A 22,256-nucleotide genomic window follows, 5' to 3' on the forward strand; every position below is an offset into this window, starting at 1 on the left:
AAACGTAGTTTCACACTTTTCCATATTTTTGAATAATAAATGTGTGGACTGACGATGTAGCGTAGCCTAACTTATTCTAATAATTATGTAACAGTTTCATTCTGATAATTATTCCCCCCTCCTCCCAGACAAGGTCACATTATTATTATTGGATTGGTTGTTTGCGTGCCGGGTGAAGTTAGCCAAACATTTAACCTGCTAGCAAGAGAAACATAATGTCACTCTCCAAAGGTCTAAAGAGGAAAGTTGACGGTGGAAACAGGGCATTTAAAGAGGAATGGACAGCGAACTATACGTTCATCCTACCTGGTTTCATCAATGCAAAGCCGTTGTGAGAGACATTTTCCGTGCTCACAATGTTCCCTTTCTATACGCGAGTCGTCCTTTTCGTCAATGAATGCGATAAAGACGCACGAGAGGAATCGATGGATGCATAAAAACCTTGAGAACTGCCTGTGGATTAAAGTGACGTCAATATCACCAGATATCAAGCAAATACTGACCGATGGGAGATGCTTTTTGTTTGCGCCGATTTTGTTTTCAATGTTTTTCAGAAAATTAAACAGAATTTGCGTTGTTACTGTTCATATGTGTGTTGCAGTCACATATACGTAAACATTACGTTTGAATGGCTTACTGAGCTCGTGTTATTTTGTTCAAACCACACACGGTATGTCGGCTATTTCAGCACCGTGACGCGTTGTCCACCTGCTTATGATTCACTCTGAGGGGTTCAGCGTCAGTGCGCTTCGGTGCACCTTGCTGCCTGATTGTCTGTCCCTGTGTCATTCACTCTCAACATGGATAAAAGTACAATAAGCATTATTCAGGTGGAGTTCGATTCTCTATTCGGACATTATAGGCGCTATATGTGGGACTGTCGGTCCGATATTATTATAAAAAAATAAAAAAAATAAAAAATAAAAAGTGGATTCTCAAAATAATCTGCTGGGCCAAATATTATTGGTGACGGGCCAGCAATGGCCCACGGGCCGCCTATTGCCGACCCCTGTCCTAAGGCATCGGTAGTTACGAACGGGAAACGCTCCACATTTTTCTCATTGTCGAGAGGGACACGCCAGGGGTGCCCGCTGAGCCCACTCCTATTCTCATTCGCCATCGAACCTCTGTCTATCATGTTAAAATCTTCTCCAATAATAAATGGAATTTCTAGATGGGGGAAGGAACACAAGGTGGCGCTATATGCCGACGACTTACTGTTGTATGTATCTGAACCGGTGCAATGCATTTCCCATATAGTTCAGATGCTGCATAGATTTGGTAGCTTTTCGGGATACAAGATCAACCTCACTAAGAGCGAATGTTTTCCAGTGAACAACCTAGATCTCGCAATCCCACAATGTGACTTGCCCTTCCATTTGTCTAAATCTGGCTTCAAATATTTGGGAATTAATATTACACGGTCCTTCTCTAAACTACATGAAAAAAACTTCACGCCCCTTGTTAATAAATTAAAAGATGATTTACAGAAATGGAGGTCCATTAATTTATCACTGGCAGGGAAGATCAACTGTATTAAGCATTAAGATGAACGTTCTACCCCGATTCCTCTACCTTTTCCAATGTCTCCCTATATTCCTCCCAAAGTCCTTCTTCTCGTCCATAGATAAGTCCATATCATCTTTCATTTGGGGGGGGTAAAGTCCCTAGAATACAGAAAATACTTCTACAGCGACATCGGTCCCAGGGCGGACTGGGCCTACCAAATTTGCTTTATTATCACTGGGCTGCCAATATTCAGAAAATCATATACTGGGTCCATTCACCACAGCCGTCTTGGTGCGAAATAGAAAATGAGTCATGTCTTTCAACATCCCTCTCCGCCTTGATTACCTCCAAACTCCCTCTATCTGCCCCCACACTACACCTCTAACCCTGTTGTTGTTAATACATTACGAATATGGTCACAATTTCGACGCCACTTTGGTTTAAAAGATTTCTCCAACCTAGCCCCTATCTGCAATAACCACCCTTTTGTCCCCGCCAGAATAGACAATGCTTTCGCCTTATGGAAAAGACTCGGTCTCTCCAAATTTAAAGATCTCTATACTGAGGGCGTCTTCTCGACCTTTAATCACCTCTCTCAAAAATTCAACCTTCCCCGCTCAAGTTATTTTCGATACCTCCAGGTCCGACATTTCATTAAAAGTTTGGATCCAAACTTCCCAAATGCACCACAACCTTCTGCTATAGATGATATCCTCCAAATTCCTCCCAATCTAAAAGGCCTAATATCAAGTATTTACTCTAGCATATCATCCCTCGGAGACACTTCCCTCCACAAAATTAAAGAGAAATGGCAGGAGGAGCTAGGGGACGTAATACCCGATGACTCCTGGACTGAGGCTCTGACGAGAGTTAACGGGAGCACATCATGTGCTAGACTAGGCGTAATCCAATTTAAGGTCTTGCACCGAATTCACCTTTCCAAATCTAGGCTAGCCAGAATCTATCCTGACGTGGATGAGAATTGTAGCAGATGTCATAACGCTCCGGCAACGCTAACACACATGTTTTGGTCATGTCCCTTATTATTTGATTAGTGGTCAGCAGTTTTCAGGACCCTCTCACAGGCACTAGATCTGAACCTGCAACCTAACGCCTACTCAGCTATCTTTGGCATAGCGCCAACTGACCAACAGATTATTAACAAGCATAAAGACATTGTGGCATTTGCCACTCTACTTGCTCGACGGAGGATTTTGCTTTGTTGGACATCCCCCAAACCACCGAATTCCTCCTTATGGTTGACTGACCTTATGCTTCACTTGAAACTTGAAAAGATTAAATATACACTTAGGGGGTCCAAAGACCGCTTTTATTTCACCTGGAACCCAATAATATCCTATTTCAACAAACTAAAAACCCTCCCTGACAATGCAAGTGCGCTGGATGCTGAGTGATGACATATGTTGTGAATCTATTTATCAGGATAAACCCCTAGAGATACATCATCTCGTTCTAGAGAGGGACATATTACAATCATAACAGACATGGTATCACAGACCAACACGACCATCTCATCTATCCTCACTTACAAATGAATTGCACTTTATTTCTCTTTATCTCTTTGATTACTTACCTGTACTGTCTTCATTACCTATCACCACTGTTATTATTATTATTATTATTTATTGTTGTTTATTTATATCCTTCGTCCTGGGATGCACCACTTGGGATTTTGTGGGGGGGGGGGGGGGGGGGGGTTGGGACATGTTTGTGTTTTGTGTAAAAACAAACCAAAACTGAAAAGTATTATTTTTGTATATCTGTAACATCTCAATAAAAAGAAAGTAAAAAAATTATTTTAAAAAATAAAATAGAAACCATTAGACAAGGCGTTTTCAAGGCAAGCTCTTCTGTGTCAGGCAATTTAGAATGTTGAAGTTTTTCCAATTGTCCCATTGTGATGCAATAAGAAACTATTACAACATTTGCAACATTTGACAGTGCTACAAAAACACTGTGTGCATTGGCCATTGAGATAATATAGAGATATTGAGATATTGAAAGTACTGGGATTCATCTTAATTATGTATTTTCCAGTTTTGGATATACTGCCAATGCTGAGGTAGGTGTGGGATGCATTAAATGCTAATCAAATGTTGGTGGAACAACAGTCACAGTCACTTTCTGTAAGATTTCCCAAACATCAATACCTATGTTGTGTGTGCGTGTGCGTGCATATGTGCATGTATGTTTATGTAACAGGGAGACTGAGGACCTGGACCTGAACATCCAGTGTGAGGCCTTTGAGGATTCCATGGCCGAGGATGCGGAGGAGATGGAGAGGGTGTACGGAGGCATCGACATGAGCAGTCACCAGGAGGTCTTCACCTCCCTCCTCACCAAAGTGAGCAGCTCCCCAGCCTCTGTCCAGCTGCTGTCCATCCTGCAGGCTCTGCTGCTGGTGGCTCCAGGACGGGGAGACGTGTGGCTGACCCTGGAGGCCCTGGCTGTCCGTGCCACTCTGCTGGCCCACGACTCACAAATGGACTCCGCTGAACGTTTGATGGAGCGCCTGCTCTCTTCCAAGAGACAACAGATCTCAGCCAGTCCCAAGACCAAGACCACCAACAGGGCAATCCAGACAGACTTGCTCGGCAGCACAACCAACCAATCAGACATGGCTTCCGTAACTCCCCCTCCTCCCCCTCCTCCCCCTCCACTTCCTGCTGCTACCCCAAACCCTCCTCCTCCCCCACCCCCACCCCTGCCAGGCACCACTTATGGTGCACCCCCACCACCTCCTCCTTTACCTGGGATGCCACCTCCTCCTCCACCACCTCTACCAGGGATGGGGCAGGGAGGTCCACCTCCTCCCCCTCCCCTGCCTGGTATGGGCCCCCCACCTCCCCCTCCCCTGCCTGGTATGGGCCCCCCACCTCCCCCTCCCCTGCCTGGTATGGGCCCCCCTCCCCCACCACCCCCTCCCCCAGGTATTGGAGGAGGTATTATTGTGCCCCAGAACGCTCCTCTCCCCAAGGCCAGCCGCTGTCCCACACTGCGCATGAAGAAGCTCAACTGGCAGAAGCTGCCCTCCAGAGTGGTGTCTGAAAGCCAATCCATGTGGTCGTCAGTGCAGTCTGATTCCCTGGAACCTGACTACTCCAGCATTGAGGAGCTCTTCTGTCTGCCAGTGACTGACTCAAAGGCCAAAAGTACCAACACTACGGTCAAACGAGAGCCCAAAGAGATATCCTTCATTGATGCCAAGAAAAATCTAGATTTGAACATATTCTTGAAGCAGTTCAGATGCTCACATAAAGACTTTGTAGCTATGATCCAAAATGGGGACCGTTCCAAGTTTGACGTCGAGGTGCTGAAACAGATGCAGACGTTACTGCCGGAGAAACATGAGATTGAGAACCTCAAGTCATACCAAGGGGAGATAGAGAAGCTGGCCGGTGTGGATCGGTTCTACCTCGAGCTCCTATCAGTTTCATGCTACACCATGAGGATCGAGTGCATGCTTCTCTGTGAGGAGACCCCTTCTGTGTTAAAGATGCTGCAACCCAAAGCTGAGCTGCTGGACGCAGCCTGTGAGAGTTTGAAGGAGAGCACCCGCCTTCCAAGTTTCTGCAAGCTCATACTTGACATTGGAAACTTCCTCAACTATGGGAGTCACATAGGCAATGCAGATGGCTTCAAGATCAGCACCTTGCTGAAGCTCACAGATACCAAAGCCAACAAGTCCCGTATCACATTGCTCCATCACATCCTGGAGGAGGCGGAGAAAACCCATGCTGACTTGCTGAACCTTCCGGATGATCTAGAGATCTGTGAAAAGGCTGCTAGAATAAATGTGGATTCTATTCAGGCAGAGTCGAGCTCACTGGTCAAACGGTTGAAGGGTTCTGAGAAAAAAGTGTCCTCTTCTTCTCAGGAGGATATCAAGCAGCAGTATCTCACTGCTATGAAGGGGAACCTGGAGGCCTGTGAGAAGCTGCAGGAGCTCTTTGCCTCCATCAAAAAGAAGAAGGAAGAGCTAGCAGAGTATCTGTGTGAGGACACGTCCCGCCTCTCACTAGAGGAGCTGTTCAACACCATCAAGACCTTCAGAGGACTCTTCCTTAAAGCAATCAAGGAAAACCAGACCTGGAGAGAGCAGGCCATCAAGGCAGAGAAGAGGAAGAAACAGCAAGAGGAGGATGACGCCAAGAGACCGAGGGGGGAGAACGGAAAAATAATTCGTAAAGCCCCCCCAGTCCAGGAGGAGGGCTGCATCATGTTGGACCACCTGTTGGCTATGATGAAGGGCAATGCACTAAGGAAGACCACCAGGGCCCAGGCAGACAGGGGCAGCCTGCCCTCTAATGACAAGAAAAGGGATAGCACCCAGCCTGAACATGCCAAGCTTGAGCGATCATCAGCCGTAGATACCCAATATGGCATAGAAGTGGACAAGGTGGCATCAACCATTCAGCAAGGATCGCAGGACAGACTGCCACACACAGGGGAGTCCACATCAGGCCTTCCAACAGGACTCAAACTGGATTAATCAGAGACCATCGCCCCCCTCAATCCTGGATTGGATCCCCTGCTCAAGGAGGGATCTTCAGAGAGAGATGAGGGCATCAGTGGCGGCTCCTGCCAAATCTCTCAGGGGGGGCAATTGTTGCGTTGATGGTTAAGGTGACACGTTCAAGGGTAAATTCACCTAAATCAGCGGGCTTAAATAAATTGACTCTCACAGCCAAAAAATAAATAATAAAAATAAAAAAAAGCTCTTTGGTCTTGCCCATTGTGGAGAGGTTGGGGTCTGATTGATTGAGTGTGTGGAGTGTGTCTTTTATAAAGGTAACGAGTTCAAACTGGTGCAGTTAATACAGGTAATGAGTGGAGAATAGGAGGGCTTCTTAAAGAAAAACTAACAGGTCTGTGAGAGCTGGAATTATTACTGGTTGGTAGGTGATCAAATACTTATTTCATACAATAAAATGCAAATTAATTATTTAAAAGTCATACAATGTGATTTTCTGGATTTTTGTTTTAGATTCCGTCTCTCACAGTTGAAGTGTACCTATGATAAAAATTACAGACCTCTACATTCTTTCTAAGTGGGAAAACCTGCAAAATCAGCAGTGTATCAAATACTTGTTCTCCCCACTGTAGTTACCGAAATAAAACACAGATCAAAAGATTTAATGTACGATTCAAGTAGCCGATGTCCTTGACAACTGGTAAATGTGGTGGAGCAGGATTTAGCTTCTCTGAGGAGTTAAGTAGAGAGAGCAGCCTGTGGCTGTGGAAAGGATTGGGCTTAAATTGAGGATACACTAAAACGTGAAACTGACAAGCGCCAAAAAAGCTCCCCTGCCAGTTCCTGCCAACAGAGACTTGTTGAGACCAGCGTGCAGGGGGTTGGCACGGGTTCACACCGAGGCTGGTTGAGGCAGAAATCGAAGGACGTCGTGTGTTTTTATATTCCTCATTCGATTCCATGCATTACAATAAGCCTGTCCACCGATTTTCTACCTCCATGGTTGGAACCACGAGACTAGACACTACATGGTCATGGATGTGCCTAGGGACACAGCAAGCATGACCAGGGAAAGTTGTCTCCACAGGACCTGAAGCACAAAGCACCAATTCAGTTCAAGAAAAGAGAAAGAGTAGAGAAATGTATGCTTGTTACACAGAAAGTGTTAAAAAATAAAACTGACGTCATAATCTGCCCTCTAGGGCCAGCATCAGGTGCAGATCAAGCGTCAAGGGGGTTACTATCGTTGAACAGAGAATAGTGGCTTTAAGATGGCACAGACAAGGCTCGTCTGAAAGTAAAACATCAAAATATCGAGGGCATTAGTTATAAGTTACCCCTAATGGGCCAGCATCAGGTGCAAATGAAAAGTAACATTATTTTAAAAAAAATATTGACATACGGTCACTGAGTACTGCAGAGTACTATTTTTGTTGCTTTAATAAAGGCTGGCAGTCTTTAATTTAACTGTTGTTGGTGTGGACTATATACTGGGGAGGTATTTGAATGAATGAATGGTCTTTATTGTCATTGCTACAGTACAGGTACCAAACAACGAAATTTAGGAGGGGTGGCTCCCCTGGTGTTAGGAAGAAAAAAAAAATATATATATATATAATATTCAGGGGTCAAAAAATGTATACAAATATCGGATCGGTATCGGTATCGCCGATACCCGAAGCCCAGGTATCGGTATCGGTATCGGTAGTGAAAAAGTGGGATCGGGACATCCCTAGCTAAAATGTTGTCAGCGTTCATGGACCAAATTGGATGTGTCGATCCATGGCGCTTCCAATTTCCTCACGATAAAAAATTCTCGTTTTTTTCACACGTCCACCATTCGTATAGCAGAATTGATTACTTCTTTATAGACAGAACACTACTTCCCTTTGTCAAAAACGTAGAATATTCAACCATAATTGAATCTGACCATGCCCCAGTACTATTGGATCTGTCCTTCCCACTTAACTACTCTGACCGCGCTCCATGGAGACTTGATACCACACTACTAACAGATAAAGAATTCTGCCAAATGATTTCAACTGCCATAGACAATTTCTTGGAAACCAATAGGGACGACACTGTTTCTCCCTCCCTGCTCTGGCAGACCCTTAAAGTAGTAATAAGGGGGGACATTATTGCATACACATCTAGGCTGAACAAAGCTAGGAGGCAAGAACAGGAGCAACTTCTCAACTCAATGATTGACATAGATCATCAATACTCTGACTCTCCCACCCCGGAGCTTTACAAAAATAAGCTGAATCTCAAAGCCAAATACGAGTTATTAACATCCGATAAGACAGAACGTATGCTGCTGAAATCACGAGGCTTTGTTTATGAGCATGGGGAAAAGGCTGGTAGAATGTTAGCGCATCAATTAAAATGTAAATCCTCTGACCAACAGATTCCACAAATTAAAAGAGAAAATGGGGAGCTTACAACTGACCCCCTCGAAATCAATGAGACTTTTAGGGCATTTTATTCCAAATTGTACACTTCTGAGGCACCCAATGATGATACCAATATGCAACATTTCTTCACAAATTTAAATGCCCCTGTTATCAACCCTGTTCATAAAGCAGAACTTGAACTACCCTTCCAAGACACCGACATTTATAATGCAATCACAGCTATGCAAAGTAGTAAGGCCCCGGGCCCTGATGGATACCCCATCGAATTCTACAAAAAATTCTCAACCAAATTAACTCCGCTCATCTTAGAAATGTTCAATGACTCAATGGATAATGAGGCCCTGCCACAGACGCTAACAGAGGCATTCATAACCCTTTTACCGAAACCAGGGAAAGACAGAACGGAGTGTGGTTCACATCGCCCCATCTCGCTGCTCAACAGCGATGTCAAGATATTAGCTAAAGCACTCGCCCGGCGTCTAGAGTCCGTCACAGACGAGGTGATCTCCCCTGATCAAACTGGCTTCATGCTGGGCCGCCACTCATTCTCTAACATCCGAAACCTTCTAAATGTCGTACATTCTCCTACGTCCGAGGAGGTACCTGAGGTGGTTCTCTCCCTGGATGCGGAGAAGGCTTTTGACAGAGTGGAGTGGGCGTACTTATTTGAATGTCTGAAAGCTTTTGGCTTTGGACCCACTTTTATTGCATGGATCAGACTACTATACTCATCTCCTAAGGCAGGGGTCGGCAATTAGGTTTGGCCTCGGGCCAATTTTTTTTTGAGCCACTAGATGGCGGGCCCGAACATAATCAAAGGCTAATTTAAGTAATTGATTGTTTTAAAATGTGACACGTTCTAATGCTTTGACTTTTCTTTCGACTGTACACATCGCTAGTCAACTAACACAGCTTGTTTTGTGAACCTGCTAACAATGTAAAGTAGTGTTCTAGTTAACTAGGTAGCTGTCCAATCCATTATGTTGCAGTATTTTGGCTTGATTAGCGAGTTTGTGTTGTGATTCTCAACAACGTTGAAACGTAGTTTCACACTTTTCCATATTTTTGAATAATAAATGTGTGGACTGACGATGTAGCGTAGCCTAACTTATTCTAATAATTATGTAACAGTTTCATTCTGATAATTATTCCCCCCTCCTCCCAGACAAGGTCACATTATTATTATTGGATTGGTTGTTTGCGTGCCGGGTGAAGTTAGCCAAACATTTAACCTGCTAGCAAGAGAAACATAATGTCACTCTCCAAAGGTCTAAAGAGGAAAGTTGACGGTGGAAACAGGGCATTTAAAGAGGAATGGACAGCGAACTATACGTTCATCCTACCTGGTTTCATCAATGCAAAGCCGTTGTGAGAGACATTTTCCGTGCTCACAATGTTCCCTTTCTATACGCGAGTCGTCCTTTTCGTCAATGAATGCGATAAAGACGCACGAGAGGAATCGATGGATGCATAAAAACCTTGAGAACTGCCTGTGGATTAAAGTGACGTCAATATCACCAGATATCAAGCAAATACTGACCGATGGGAGATGCTTTTTGTTTGCACCGATTTTGTTTTCAATGTTTTTCAGAAAATTAAACAGAATTTGCGTTGTTACTGTTCATATGTGTGTTGCAGTCACATATACGTAAACATTACGTTTGAATGGCTTACTGAGCTCGTGTTATTTTGTTCAAACCACACACGGTATGTCGGCTATTTCAGCACCGTGACGCGTTGTCCACCTGCTTATGATTCACTCTGAGGGGTTCAGCGTCAGTGCGCTTCGGTGCACCTTGCTGCCTGATTGTCTGTCCCTGTGTCATTCACTCTCAACATGGATAAAAGTACAATAAGCATTATTCAGGTGGAGTTCGATTCTCTATTCGGACATTATAGGCGCTATATGTGGGACTGTCGGTCCGATATTATTATAAAAAAATAAAAAAAATAAAAAATAAAAAGTGGATTCTCAAAATAATCTGCTGGGCCAAATATTATTGGTGACGGGCCAGCAATGGCCCACGGGCCGCCTATTGCCGACCCCTGTCCTAAGGCATCGGTAGTTACGAACGGGAAACGCTCCACATTTTTCTCATTGTCGAGAGGGACACGCCAGGGGTGCCCGCTGAGCCCACTCCTATTCTCATTCGCCATCGAACCTCTGTCTATCATGTTAAAATCTTCTCCAATAATAAATGGAATTTCTAGATGGGGGAAGGAACACAAGGTGGCGCTATATGCCGACGACTTACTGTTGTATGTATCTGAACCGGTGCAATGCATTTCCCATATAGTTCAGATGCTGCATAGATTTGGTAGCTTTTCGGGATACAAGATCAACCTCACTAAGAGCGAATGTTTTCCAGTGAACAACCTAGATCTCGCAATCCCACAATGTGACTTGCCCTTCCATTTGTCTAAATCTGGCTTCAAATATTTGGGAATTAATATTACACGGTCCTTCTCTAAACTACATGAAAAAAACTTCACGCCCCTTGTTAATAAATTAAAAGATGATTTACAGAAATGGAGGTCCATTAATTTATCACTGGCAGGGAAGATCAACTGTATTAAGCATTAAGATGAACGTTCTACCCCGATTCCTCTACCTTTTCCAATGTCTCCCTATATTCCTCCCAAAGTCCTTCTTCTCGTCCATAGATAAGTCCATATCATCTTTCATTTGGGGGGGGTAAAGTCCCTAGAATACAGAAAAGACTTCTACAGCGACATCGGTCCCAGGGCGGACTGGGCCTACCAAATTTGCTTTATTATCACTGGGCTGCCAATATTCAGAAAATCATATACTGGGTCCATTCACCACAGCCGTCTTGGTGCGAAATAGAAAATGAGTCATGTCTTTCAACATCCCTCTCCGCCTTGATTACCTCCAAACTCCCTCTATCTGCCCCACACTACACCTCTAACCCTGTTGTTGTTAATACATTACGAATATGGTCACAATTTCGACGCCACTTTGGTTTAAAAGATTTCTCCAACCTAGCCCCTATCTGCAATAACCACCTTTTTGTCCCCGCCAGAATAGACAATGCTTTCGCCTTATGGAAAAGACTCGGTCTCTCCAAATTTAAAGATCTCTATACTGAGGGCGTCTTCTCGACCTTTAATCACCTCTCTCAAAAATTCAACCTTCCCCGCTCAAGTTATTTTCGATACCTCCAGGTCCGACATTTCATTAAAAGTTTGGATCCAAACTTCCCAAATGCACCACAACCTTCTGCTATAGATGATATCCTCCAAATTCCTCCCAATCTAAAAGGCCTAATATCAAGTATTTACTCTAGCATATCATCCCTCGGAGACACTTCCCTCCACAAAATTAAAGAGAAATGGCAGGAGGAGCTAGGGGACGTAATACCCGATGACTCCTGGACTGAGGCTCTGACGAGAGTTAACGGGAGCACATCATGTGCTAGACTAGGCGTAATCCAATTTAAGGTCTTGCACCGAATTCACCTTTCCAAATCTAGGCTAGCCAGAATCTATCCTGACGTGGATGAGAATTGTAGCAGATGTCATAACGCTCCGGCAACGCTAACACACATGTTTTGGTCATGTCCCTTATTATTTGATTATTGGTCAGCAGTTTTCAGGACCCTCTCACAGGCACTAGATCTGAACCTGCAACCTAACGCCTACTCAGCTATCTTTGGCATAGCGCCAACTGACCAACAGATTATTAACAAGCATAAAGACATTGTGGCATTTGCCACTCTACTTGCTCGACGGAGGATTTTGCTTTGTTGGACATCCCCCAAACCACCGAATTCCTCCTTATGGTTGACTGACCTTATGCTTCACTTGAAACTTGAAAAGATTAAATATACACTTAGGGGGTCCAAAGACCGCTTTTATTTCACCTGGAACCCAATAATATCCTATTTCAACAAACTAAAAACCCTCCCTGACAATGCAAGTGCGCTGGATGCTGAGTGATGACATATGTTGTGAATCTATTTATCAGGATAAACCCCTAGAGATACATCATCTCGTTCTAGAGAGGGACATATTACAATCATAACAGACATGGTATCACAGACCAACACGACCATCTCATCTATCCTCACTTACAAATGAATTGCACTTTATTTCTCTTTATCTCTTTGATTACTTACCTGTACTGTCTTCATTACCTATCACCACTGTTATTATTATTATTATTATTTATTGTTGTTTATTTATATCCTTCGTCCTGGGATGCACCACTTGGGATTTTGTGGGGGGGGGGGGGGGGGGGGGGGGGTTGGGACATGTTTGTGTTTTGAGTAAAAACAAACCAAAACTGAAAAGTATTATTTTTGTATATCTGTAACATCTCAATAAAAAGAAAGTAAAAAAAATATTTAAAAAAATAAAATAGAAACCATTAGACAAGGCGTTTTCAAGGCAAGCTCTTCTGTGTCAGGCAATTTAGAATGTTGAAGTTTTTCCAATTGTCCCATTGTGATGCAATAAGAAACTATTACAACATTTGCAACATTTGACAGTGCTACAAAAACACTGTGTGCATTGGCCATTGAGATAATATAGAGATATTGAGATATTGAAAGTACTGGGATTCATCTTAATTATGTATTTTCCAGTTTTGGATATACTGCCAATGCTGAGGTAGGTGTGGGATGCATTAAATGCTAATCAAATGTTGGTGGAACAACAGTCACAGTCACTTTCTGTAAGATTTCCCAAACATCAATACCTATGTTGTGTGTGCGTGTGCGTGCATATGTGCATGTGTGTTTATGTAACAGGGAGACTGAGGACCTGGACCTGAACATCCAGTGTGAGGCCTTTGAGGATTCCATGGCCGAGGATGCGGAGGAGATGGAGAGGGTGTACGGAGGCATCGACATGAGCAGTCACCAGGAGGTCTTCACCTCCCTCCTCACCAAAGTGAGCAGCTCCCCAGCCTCTGTCCAGCTGCTGTCCATCCTGCAGGCTCTGCTGCTGGTGGCTCCAGGACGGGGAGACGTGTGGCTGACCCTGGAGGCCCTGGCTGTCCGTGCCACTCTGCTGGCCCACGACTCACAAATGGACTCCGCTGAACGTTTGATGGAGCGCCTGCTCTCTTCCAAGAGACAACAGATCTCAGCCAGTCCCAAGACCAAGACCACCAACAGGGCAATCCAGACAGACTTGCTCGGCAGCACAACCAACCAATCAGACATGGCTTCCGTAACTCCCCCTCCTCCCCCTCCTCCCCCTCCACTTCCTGCTGCTACCCCAAACCCTCCTCCTCCCCCACCCCCACCCCTGCCAGGCACCACTTATGGTGCACCCCCACCACCTCCTCCTTTACCTGGGATGCCACCTCCTCCTCCACCACCTCTACCAGGGATGGGGCAGGGAGGTCCACCTCCTCCCCCTCCCCTGCCTGGTATGGGCCCCCCACCTCCCCCTCCCCTGCCTGGTATGGGCCCCCCACCTCCCCCTCCCCTGCCTGGTATGGGCCCCCCTCCCCCACCACCCCCTCCCCCAGGTATTGGAGGAGGTATTATTGTGCCCCAGAACGCTCCTCTCCCCAAGGCCAGCCGCTGTCCCACACTGCGCATGAAGAAGCTCAACTGGCAGAAGCTGCCCTCCAGAGTGGTGTCTGAAAGCCAATCCATGTGGTCGTCAGTGCAGTCTGATTCCCTGGAACCTGACTACTCCAGCATTGAGGAGCTCTTCTGTCTGCCAGTGACTGACTCAAAGGCCAAAAGTACCAACACTACGGTCAAACGAGAGCCCAAAGAGATATCCTTCATTGATGCCAAGAAAAATCTAGATTTGAACATATTCTTGAAGCAGTTCAGATGCTCACATAAAGACTTTGTAGCTATGATCCAAAATGGGGACCGTTCCAAGTTTGACGTCGAGGTGCTGAAACAGATGCAGACGTTACTGCCGGAGAAACATGAGATTGAGAACCTCAAGTCATACCAAGGGGAGATAGAGAAGCTGGCCGGTGTGGATCGGTTCTACCTCGAGCTCCTATCAGTTTCATGCTACACCATGAGGATCGAGTGCATGCTTCTCTGTGAGGAGACCCCTTCTGTGTTAAAGATGCTGCAACCCAAAGCTGAGCTGCTGGACGCAGCCTGTGAGAGTTTGAAGGAGAGCACCCGCCTTCCAAGTTTCTGCAAGCTCATACTTGACATTGGAAACTTCCTCAACTATGGGAGTCACATAGGCAATGCAGATGGCTTCAAGATCAGCACCTTGCTGAAGCTCACAGATACCAAAGCCAACAAGTCCCGTATCACATTGCTCCATCACATCCTGGAGGAGGCGGAGAAAACCCATGCTGACTTGCTGAACCTTCCGGATGATCTAGAGATCTGTGAAAAGGCTGCTAGAATAAATGTGGATTCTATTCAGGCAGAGTCGAGCTCACTGGTCAAACGGTTGAAGGGTTCTGAGAAAAAAGTGTCCTCTTCTTCTCAGGAGGATATCAAGCAGCAGTATCTCACTGCTATGAAGGGGAACCTGGAGGCCTGTGAGAAGCTGCAGGAGCTCTTTGCCTCCATCAAAAAGAAGAAGGAAGAGCTAGCAGAGTATCTGTGTGAGGACACGTCCCGCCTCTCACTAGAGGAGCTGTTCAACACCATCAAGACCTTCAGAGGACTCTTCCTTAAAGCAATCAAGGAAAACCAGACCTGGAGAGAGCAGGCCATCAAGGCAGAGAAGAGGAAGAAACAGCAAGAGGAGGATGACGCCAAGAGACCGAGGGGGGAGAACGGAAAAATAATTCGTAAAGCCCCCCCAGTCCAGGAGGAGGGCTGCATCATGTTGGACCACCTGTTGGCTATGATGAAGGGCAATGCACTAAGGAAGACCACCAGGGCCCAGGCAGACAGGGGCAGCCTGCCCTCTAATGACAAGAAAAGGGATAGCACCCAGCCTGAACATGCCAAGCTTGAGCGATCATCAGCCGTAGATACCCAATATGGCATAGAAGTGGACAAGGTGGCATCAACCATTCAGCAAGGATCGCAGGACAGACTGCCACACACAGGGGAGTCCACATCAGGCCTTCCAACAGGACTCAAACTGGATTAATCAGAGACCATCGCCCCCCTCAATCCTGGATTGGATCCCCTGCTCAAGGAGGGATCTTCAGAGAGAGATGAGGGCATCAGTGGCGGCTCCTGCCAAATCTCTCAGGGGGGGCAATTGTTGCGTTGATGGTTAAGGTGACACGTTCAAGGGTAAATTCACCTAAATCAGCGGGCTTAAATAAATTGACTCTCACAGCCAAAAAATAAATAATAAAAATAAAAAAAAGCTCTTTGGTCTTGCCCATTGTGGAGAGGTTGGGGTCTGATTGATTGAGTGTGTGGAGTGTGTCTTTTATAAAGGTAACGAGTTCAAACTGGTGCAGTTAATACAGGTAATGAGTGGAGAATAGGAGGGCTTCTTAAAGAAAAACTAACAGGTCTGTGAGAGCTGGAATTATTACTGGTTGGTAGGTGATCAAATACTTATTTCATACAATAAAATGCAAATTAATTATTTAAAAGTCATACAATGTGATTTTCTGGATTTTTGTTTTAGATTCCGTCTCTCACAGTTGAAGTGTACCTATGATAAAAATTACAGACCTCTACATTCTTTCTAAGTGGGAAAACCTGCAAAATCAGCAGTGTATCAAATACTTGTTCTCCCCACTGTAGTTACCGAAATAAAACACAGATCAAAAGATTTAATGTACGATTCAAGTAGCCGATGTCCTTGACAACTGGTAAATGTGGTGGAGCAGGATTTAGCTTCTCTGAGGAGTTAAGTAGAGAGAGCAGCCTGTGGCTGTGGAAAGGATTGGGCTTAAATTGAGGATACACTAAAACGTGAAACTGACAAGCGCCAAAAAAGCTCCCCTGCCAGTTCCTGCCAACAGAGACTTGTTGAGACCAGCGTGCAGGGGGTTGGCACGGGTTCACACCGAGGCTGGTTGAGGCAGAAATCGAAGGACGTCGTGTGTTTTTATATTCCTCATTCGATTCCATGCATTACAATAAGCCTGTCCACCGATTTTCTACCTCCATGGTTGGAACCACGAGACTAGACACTACATGGTCATGGATGTGCCTAGGGACACAGCAAGCATGACCAGGGAAAGTTGTCTCCACAGGACCTGAAGCACAAAGCACCAATTCAGTTCAAGAAAAGAGAAAGAGTAGAGAAATGTATGCTTGTTACACAGAAAGTGTTAAAAAATAAAACTGACGTCATAATCTGCCCTCTAGGGCCAGCATCAGGTGCAGATCAAGCGTCAAGGGGGTTACTATCGTTGAACAGAGAATAGTGGCTTTAAGATGGCACAGACAAGGCTCGTCTGAAAGTAAAACATCAAAATATCGAGGGCATTAGTTATAAGTTACCCCTAATGGGCCAGCATCAGGTGCAAATGAAAAGTAACATTATTTTAAAAAAAATATTGACATACGGTCACTGAGTACTGCAGAGTACTATTTTTGTTGCTTTAATAAAGGCTGGCAGTCTTTAATTTAACTGTTGTTGGTGTGGACTATATACTGGGGAGGTATTTGAATGAATGAATGAATGAATGGTCTTTATTGTCATTGCTACAGTACAGGTACCAAACAACGAAATTTAGGAGGGGTGGCTCCCCTGGTGTTAGGAAAAAATAAATAAATATATATATATAATATTCAGGGGTCAAAAAATGTATACAAATATCGGATCGGTATCGGTATCGCCGATACCCGAAGCCCAGGTATCGGTATCGGTAGTGAAAAAGTGGGATCGGGACATCCCTAGCTAAAATGTTGTCAGCGTTCATGGACCAAATTGGATGTGTCGATCCATGGCGCTTCCAATTTCCTCACGATAAAAAATTCTCGTTTTTTTCACACGTCCACCATTCGTATAGCAGAATTGATTACTTCTTTATAGACAGAACACTACTTCCCTTTGTCAAAAACGTAGAATATTCAACCATAATTGAATCTGACCATGCCCCAGTACTATTGGATCTGTCCTTCCCACTTAACTACTCTGACCGCGCTCCATGGAGACTTGATACCACACTACTAACAGATAAAGAATTCTGCCAAATGATTTCAACTGCCATAGACAATTTCTTGGAAACCAATAGGGACGACACTGTTTCTCCCTCCCTGCTCTGGCAGACCCTTAAAGTAGTAATAAGGGGGGACATTATTGCATACACATCTAGGCTGAACAAAGCTAGGAGGCAAGAACAGGAGCAACTTCTCAACTCAATGATTGACATAGATCATCAATACTCTGACTCTCCCACCCCGGAGCTTTACAAAAATAAGCTGAATCTCAAAGCCAAATACGAGTTATTAACATCCGATAAGACAGAACGTATGCTGCTGAAATCACGAGGCTTTGTTTATGAGCATGGGGAAAAGGCTGGTAGAATGTTAGCGCATCAATTAAAATGTAAATCCTCTGACCAACAGATTCCACAAATTAAAAGAGAAAATGGGGAGCTTACAACTGACCCCCTCGAAATCAATGAGACTTTTAGGGCATTTTATTCCAAATTGTACACTTCTGAGGCACCCAATGATGATACCAATATGCAACATTTCTTCACAAATTTAAATGCCCCTGTTATCAACCCTGTTCATAAAGCAGAACTTGAACTACCCTTCCAAGACACCGACATTTATAATGCAATCACAGCTATGCAAAGTAGTAAGGCCCCGGGCCCTGATGGATACCCCATCGAATTCTACAAAAAATTCTCAACCAAATTAACTCCGCTCATCTTAGAAATGTTCAATGACTCAATGGATAATGAGGCCCTGCCACAGACGCTAACAGAGGCATTCATAACCCTTTTACCGAAACCAGGGAAAGACAGAACGGAGTGTGGTTCACATCGCCCCATCTCGCTGCTCAACAGCGATGTCAAGATATTAGCTAAAGCACTCGCCCGGCGTCTAGAGTCCGTCACAGACGAGGTGATCTCCCCTGATCAAACTGGCTTCATGCTGGGCCGCCACTCATTCTCTAACATCCGAAACCTTCTAAATGTCGTACATTCTCCTACGTCCGAGGAGGTACCTGAGGTGGTTCTCTCCCTGGATGCGGAGAAGGCTTTTGACAGAGTGGAGTGGGCGTACTTATTTGAATGTCTGAAAGCTTTTGGCTTTGGACCCACTTTTATTGCATGGATCAGACTACTATACTCATCTCCTAAGGCAGGGGTCGGCAATTAGGTTTGGCCTCGGGCCAATTTTTTTTTGAGCCACTAGATGGCGGGCCCGAACATAATCAAAGGCTAATTTAAGTAATTGATTGTTTTAAAATGTGACACGTTCTAATGCTTTGACTTTTCTTTCGACTGTACACATCGCTAGTCAACTAACACAGCTTGTTTTGTGAACCTGCTAACAATGTAAAGTAGTGTTCTAGTTAACTAGGTAGCTGTCCAATCCATTATGTTGCAGTATTTTGGCTTGATTAGCGAGTTTGTGTTGTGATTCTCAACAACGTTGAAACGTAGTTTCACACTTTTCCATATTTTTGAATAATAAATGTGTGGACTGACGATGTAGCGTAGCCTAACTTATTCTAATAATTATGTAACAGTTTCATTCTGATAATTATTCCCCCCTCCTCCCAGACAAGGTCACATTATTATTATTGGATTGGTTGTTTGCGTGCCGGGTGAAGTTAGCCAAACATTTAACCTGCTAGCAAGAGAAACATAATGTCACTCTCCAAAGGTCTAAAGAGGAAAGTTGACGGTGGAAACAGGGCATTTAAAGAGGAATGGACAGCGAACTATACGTTCATCCTACCTGGTTTCATCAATGCAAAGCCGTTGTGAGAGACATTTTCCGTGCTCACAATGTTCCCTTTCTATACGCGAGTCGTCCTTTTCGTCAATGAATGCGATAAAGACGCACGAGAGGAATCGATGGATGCATAAAAACCTTGAGAACTGCCTGTGGATTAAAGTGACGTCAATATCACCAGATATCAAGCAAATACTGACCGATGGGAGATGCTTTTTGTTTGCGCCGATTTTGTTTTCAATGTTTTTCAGAAAATTAAACAGAATTTGCGTTGTTACTGTTCATATGTGTGTTGCAGTCACATATACGTAAACATTACGTTTGAATGGCTTACTGAGCTCGTGTTATTTTGTTCAAACCACACACGGTATGTCGGCTATTTCAGCACCGTGACGCGTTGTCCACCTGCTTATGATTCACTCTGAGGGGTTCAGCGTCAGTGCGCTTCGGTGCACCTTGCTGCATGATTGTCTGTCCCTGTGTCATTCACTCTCAACATGGATAAAAGTACAATAAGCATTATTCAGGTGGAGTTCGATTCTCTATTCGGACATTATAGGCGCTATATGTGGGACTGTCGGTCCGATATTATTATAAAAAAATAAAAAAAATAAAAAATAAAAAGTGGATTCTCAAAATAATCTGCTGGGCCAAATATTATTGGTGACGGGCCAGCAATGGCCCACGGGCCGCCTATTGCCGACCCCTGTCCTAAGGCATCGGTAGTTACGAACGGGAAACGCTCCACATTTTTCTCATTGTCGAGAGGGACACGCCAGGGGTGCCCGCTGAGCCCACTCCTATTCTCATTCGCCATCGAACCTCTGTCTATCATGTTAAAATCTTCTCCAATAATAAATGGAATTTCTAGATGGGGGAAGGAACACAAGGTGGCGCTATATGCCGACGACTTACTGTTGTATGTATCTGAACCGGTGCAATGCATTTCCCATATAGTTCAGATGCTGCATAGATTTGGTAGCTTTTCGGGATACAAGATCAACCTCACTAAGAGCGAATGTTTTCCAGTGAACAACCTAGATCTCGCAATCCCACAATGTGACTTGCCCTTCCATTTGTCTAAATCTGGCTTCAAATATTTGGGAATTAATATTACACGGTCCTTCTCTAAACTACATGAAAAAAACTTCACGCCCCTTGTTAATAAATTAAAAGATGATTTACAGAAATGGAGGTCCATTAATTTATCACTGGCAGGGAAGATCAACTGTATTAAGCATTAAGATGAACGTTCTACCCCGATTCCTCTACCTTTTCCAATGTCTCCCTATATTCCTCCCAAAGTCCTTCTTCTCGTCCATAGATAAGTCCATATCATCTTTCATTTGGGGGGGGTAAAGTCCCTAGAATACAGAAAAGACTTCTACAGCGACATCGGTCCCAGGGCGGACTGGGCCTACCAAATTTGCTTTATTATCACTGGGCTGCCAATATTCAGAAAATCATATACTGGGTCCATTCACCACAGCCGTCTTGGTGCGAAATAGAAAATTAGTCATGTCTTTCAACATCCCTCTCCGCCTTGATTACCTCCAAACTCCCTCTATCTGCCCCACACTACACCTCTAACCCTGTTGTTGTTAATACATTACGAATATGGTCACAATTTCGACGCCACTTTGGTTTAAAAGATTTCTCCAACCTAGCCCCTATCTGCAATAACCACCTTTTTGTCCCCGCCAGAATAGACAATGCTTTCGCCTTATGGAAAAGACTCGGTCTCTCCAAATTTAAAGATCTCTATACTGAGGGCGTCTTCTCGACCTTTAATCACCTCTCTCAAAAATTCAACCTTCCCCGCTCAAGTTATTTTCGATACCTCCAGGTCCGACATTTCATTAAAAGTTTGGATCCAAACTTCCCAAATGCACCACAACCTTCTGCTATAGATGATATCCTCCAAATTCCTCCCAATCTAAAAGGCCTAATATCAAGTATTTACTCTAGCATATCATCCCTCGGAGACACTTCCCTCCACAAAATTAAAGAGAAATGGCAGGAGGAGCTAGGGGACGTAATACCCGATGACTCCTGGACTGAGGCTCTGACGAGAGTTAACGGGAGCACATCATGTGCTAGACTAGGCGTAATCCAATTTAAGGTCTTGCACCGAATTCACCTTTCCAAATCTAGGCTAGCCAGAATCTATCCTGACGTGGATGAGAATTGTAGCAGATGTCATAACGCTCCGGCAACGCTAACACACATGTTTTGGTCATGTCCCTTATTATTTGATTATTGGTCAGCAGTTTTCAGGACCCTCTCACAGGCACTAGATCTGAACCTGCAACCTAACGCCTACTCAGCTATCTTTGGCATAGCGCCAACTGACCAACAGATTATTAACAAGCATAAAGACATTGTGGCATTTGCCACTCTACTTGCTCGACGGAGGATTTTGCTTTGTTGGACATCCCCCAAACCACCGAATTCCTCCTTATGGTTGACTGACCTTATGCTTCACTTGAAACTTGAAAAGATTAAATATACACTTAGGGGGTCCAAAGACCGCTTTTATTTCACCTGGAACCCAATAATATCCTATTTCAACAAACTAAAAACCCTCCCTGACAATGCAAGTGCGCTGGATGCTGAGTGATGACATATGTTGTGAATCTATTTATCAGGATAAACCCCTAGAGATACATCATCTCGTTCTAGAGAGGGACATATTACAATCATAACAGACATGGTATCACAGACCAACACGACCATCTCATCTATCCTCACTTACAAATGAATTGCACTTTATTTCTCTTTATCTCTTTGATTACTTACCTGTACTGTCTTCATTACCTATCACCACTGTTATTATTATTATTATTATTTATTGTTGTTTATTTATATCCTTCGTCCTGGGATGCACCACTTGGGATTTTGTGGGGGGGGGGGGGGGGGGTTGGGACATGTTTGTGTTTTGTGTAAAAACAAACCAAAACTGAAAAGTATTATTTTTGTATATCTGTAACATCTCAATAAAAAGAAAGTAAAAAAAATATTTAAAAAAATAAAATAGAA

General features: G+C 44.3%; 1 protein-coding gene across 1 annotated transcript; it reads left to right on the forward strand.

Annotated features, from left to right (window-relative positions):
- Nucleotides 1-3,736: 3,736 nt before the first annotated feature.
- On the forward strand, nt 3,737-16,712 carry LOC308167906 (inverted formin-2-like; the record flags this gene model as incomplete). The annotated part of the gene is made up of 3 exons (XM_080542384.1): nt 3,737-4,042; nt 13,195-15,354; nt 16,665-16,712. The coding sequence occupies exons 1-3, from the start codon at nt 3,785-3,787 to the stop codon at nt 16,710-16,712; spliced, it is 2,466 nt and encodes an 821-aa protein (XP_080398510.1). The 5' UTR covers nt 3,737-3,784.
- Nucleotides 16,713-22,256: the final 5,544 nt, after the last annotated feature.

The sequence above is a fragment of the Nansenia antarctica genome, assembly GCF_963989245.1.
Source record: "Nansenia antarctica genome assembly, chromosome: 11".
NCBI classification, from domain to species: domain Eukaryota; kingdom Metazoa; phylum Chordata; class Actinopteri; order Argentiniformes; family Microstomatidae; genus Nansenia; species Nansenia antarctica.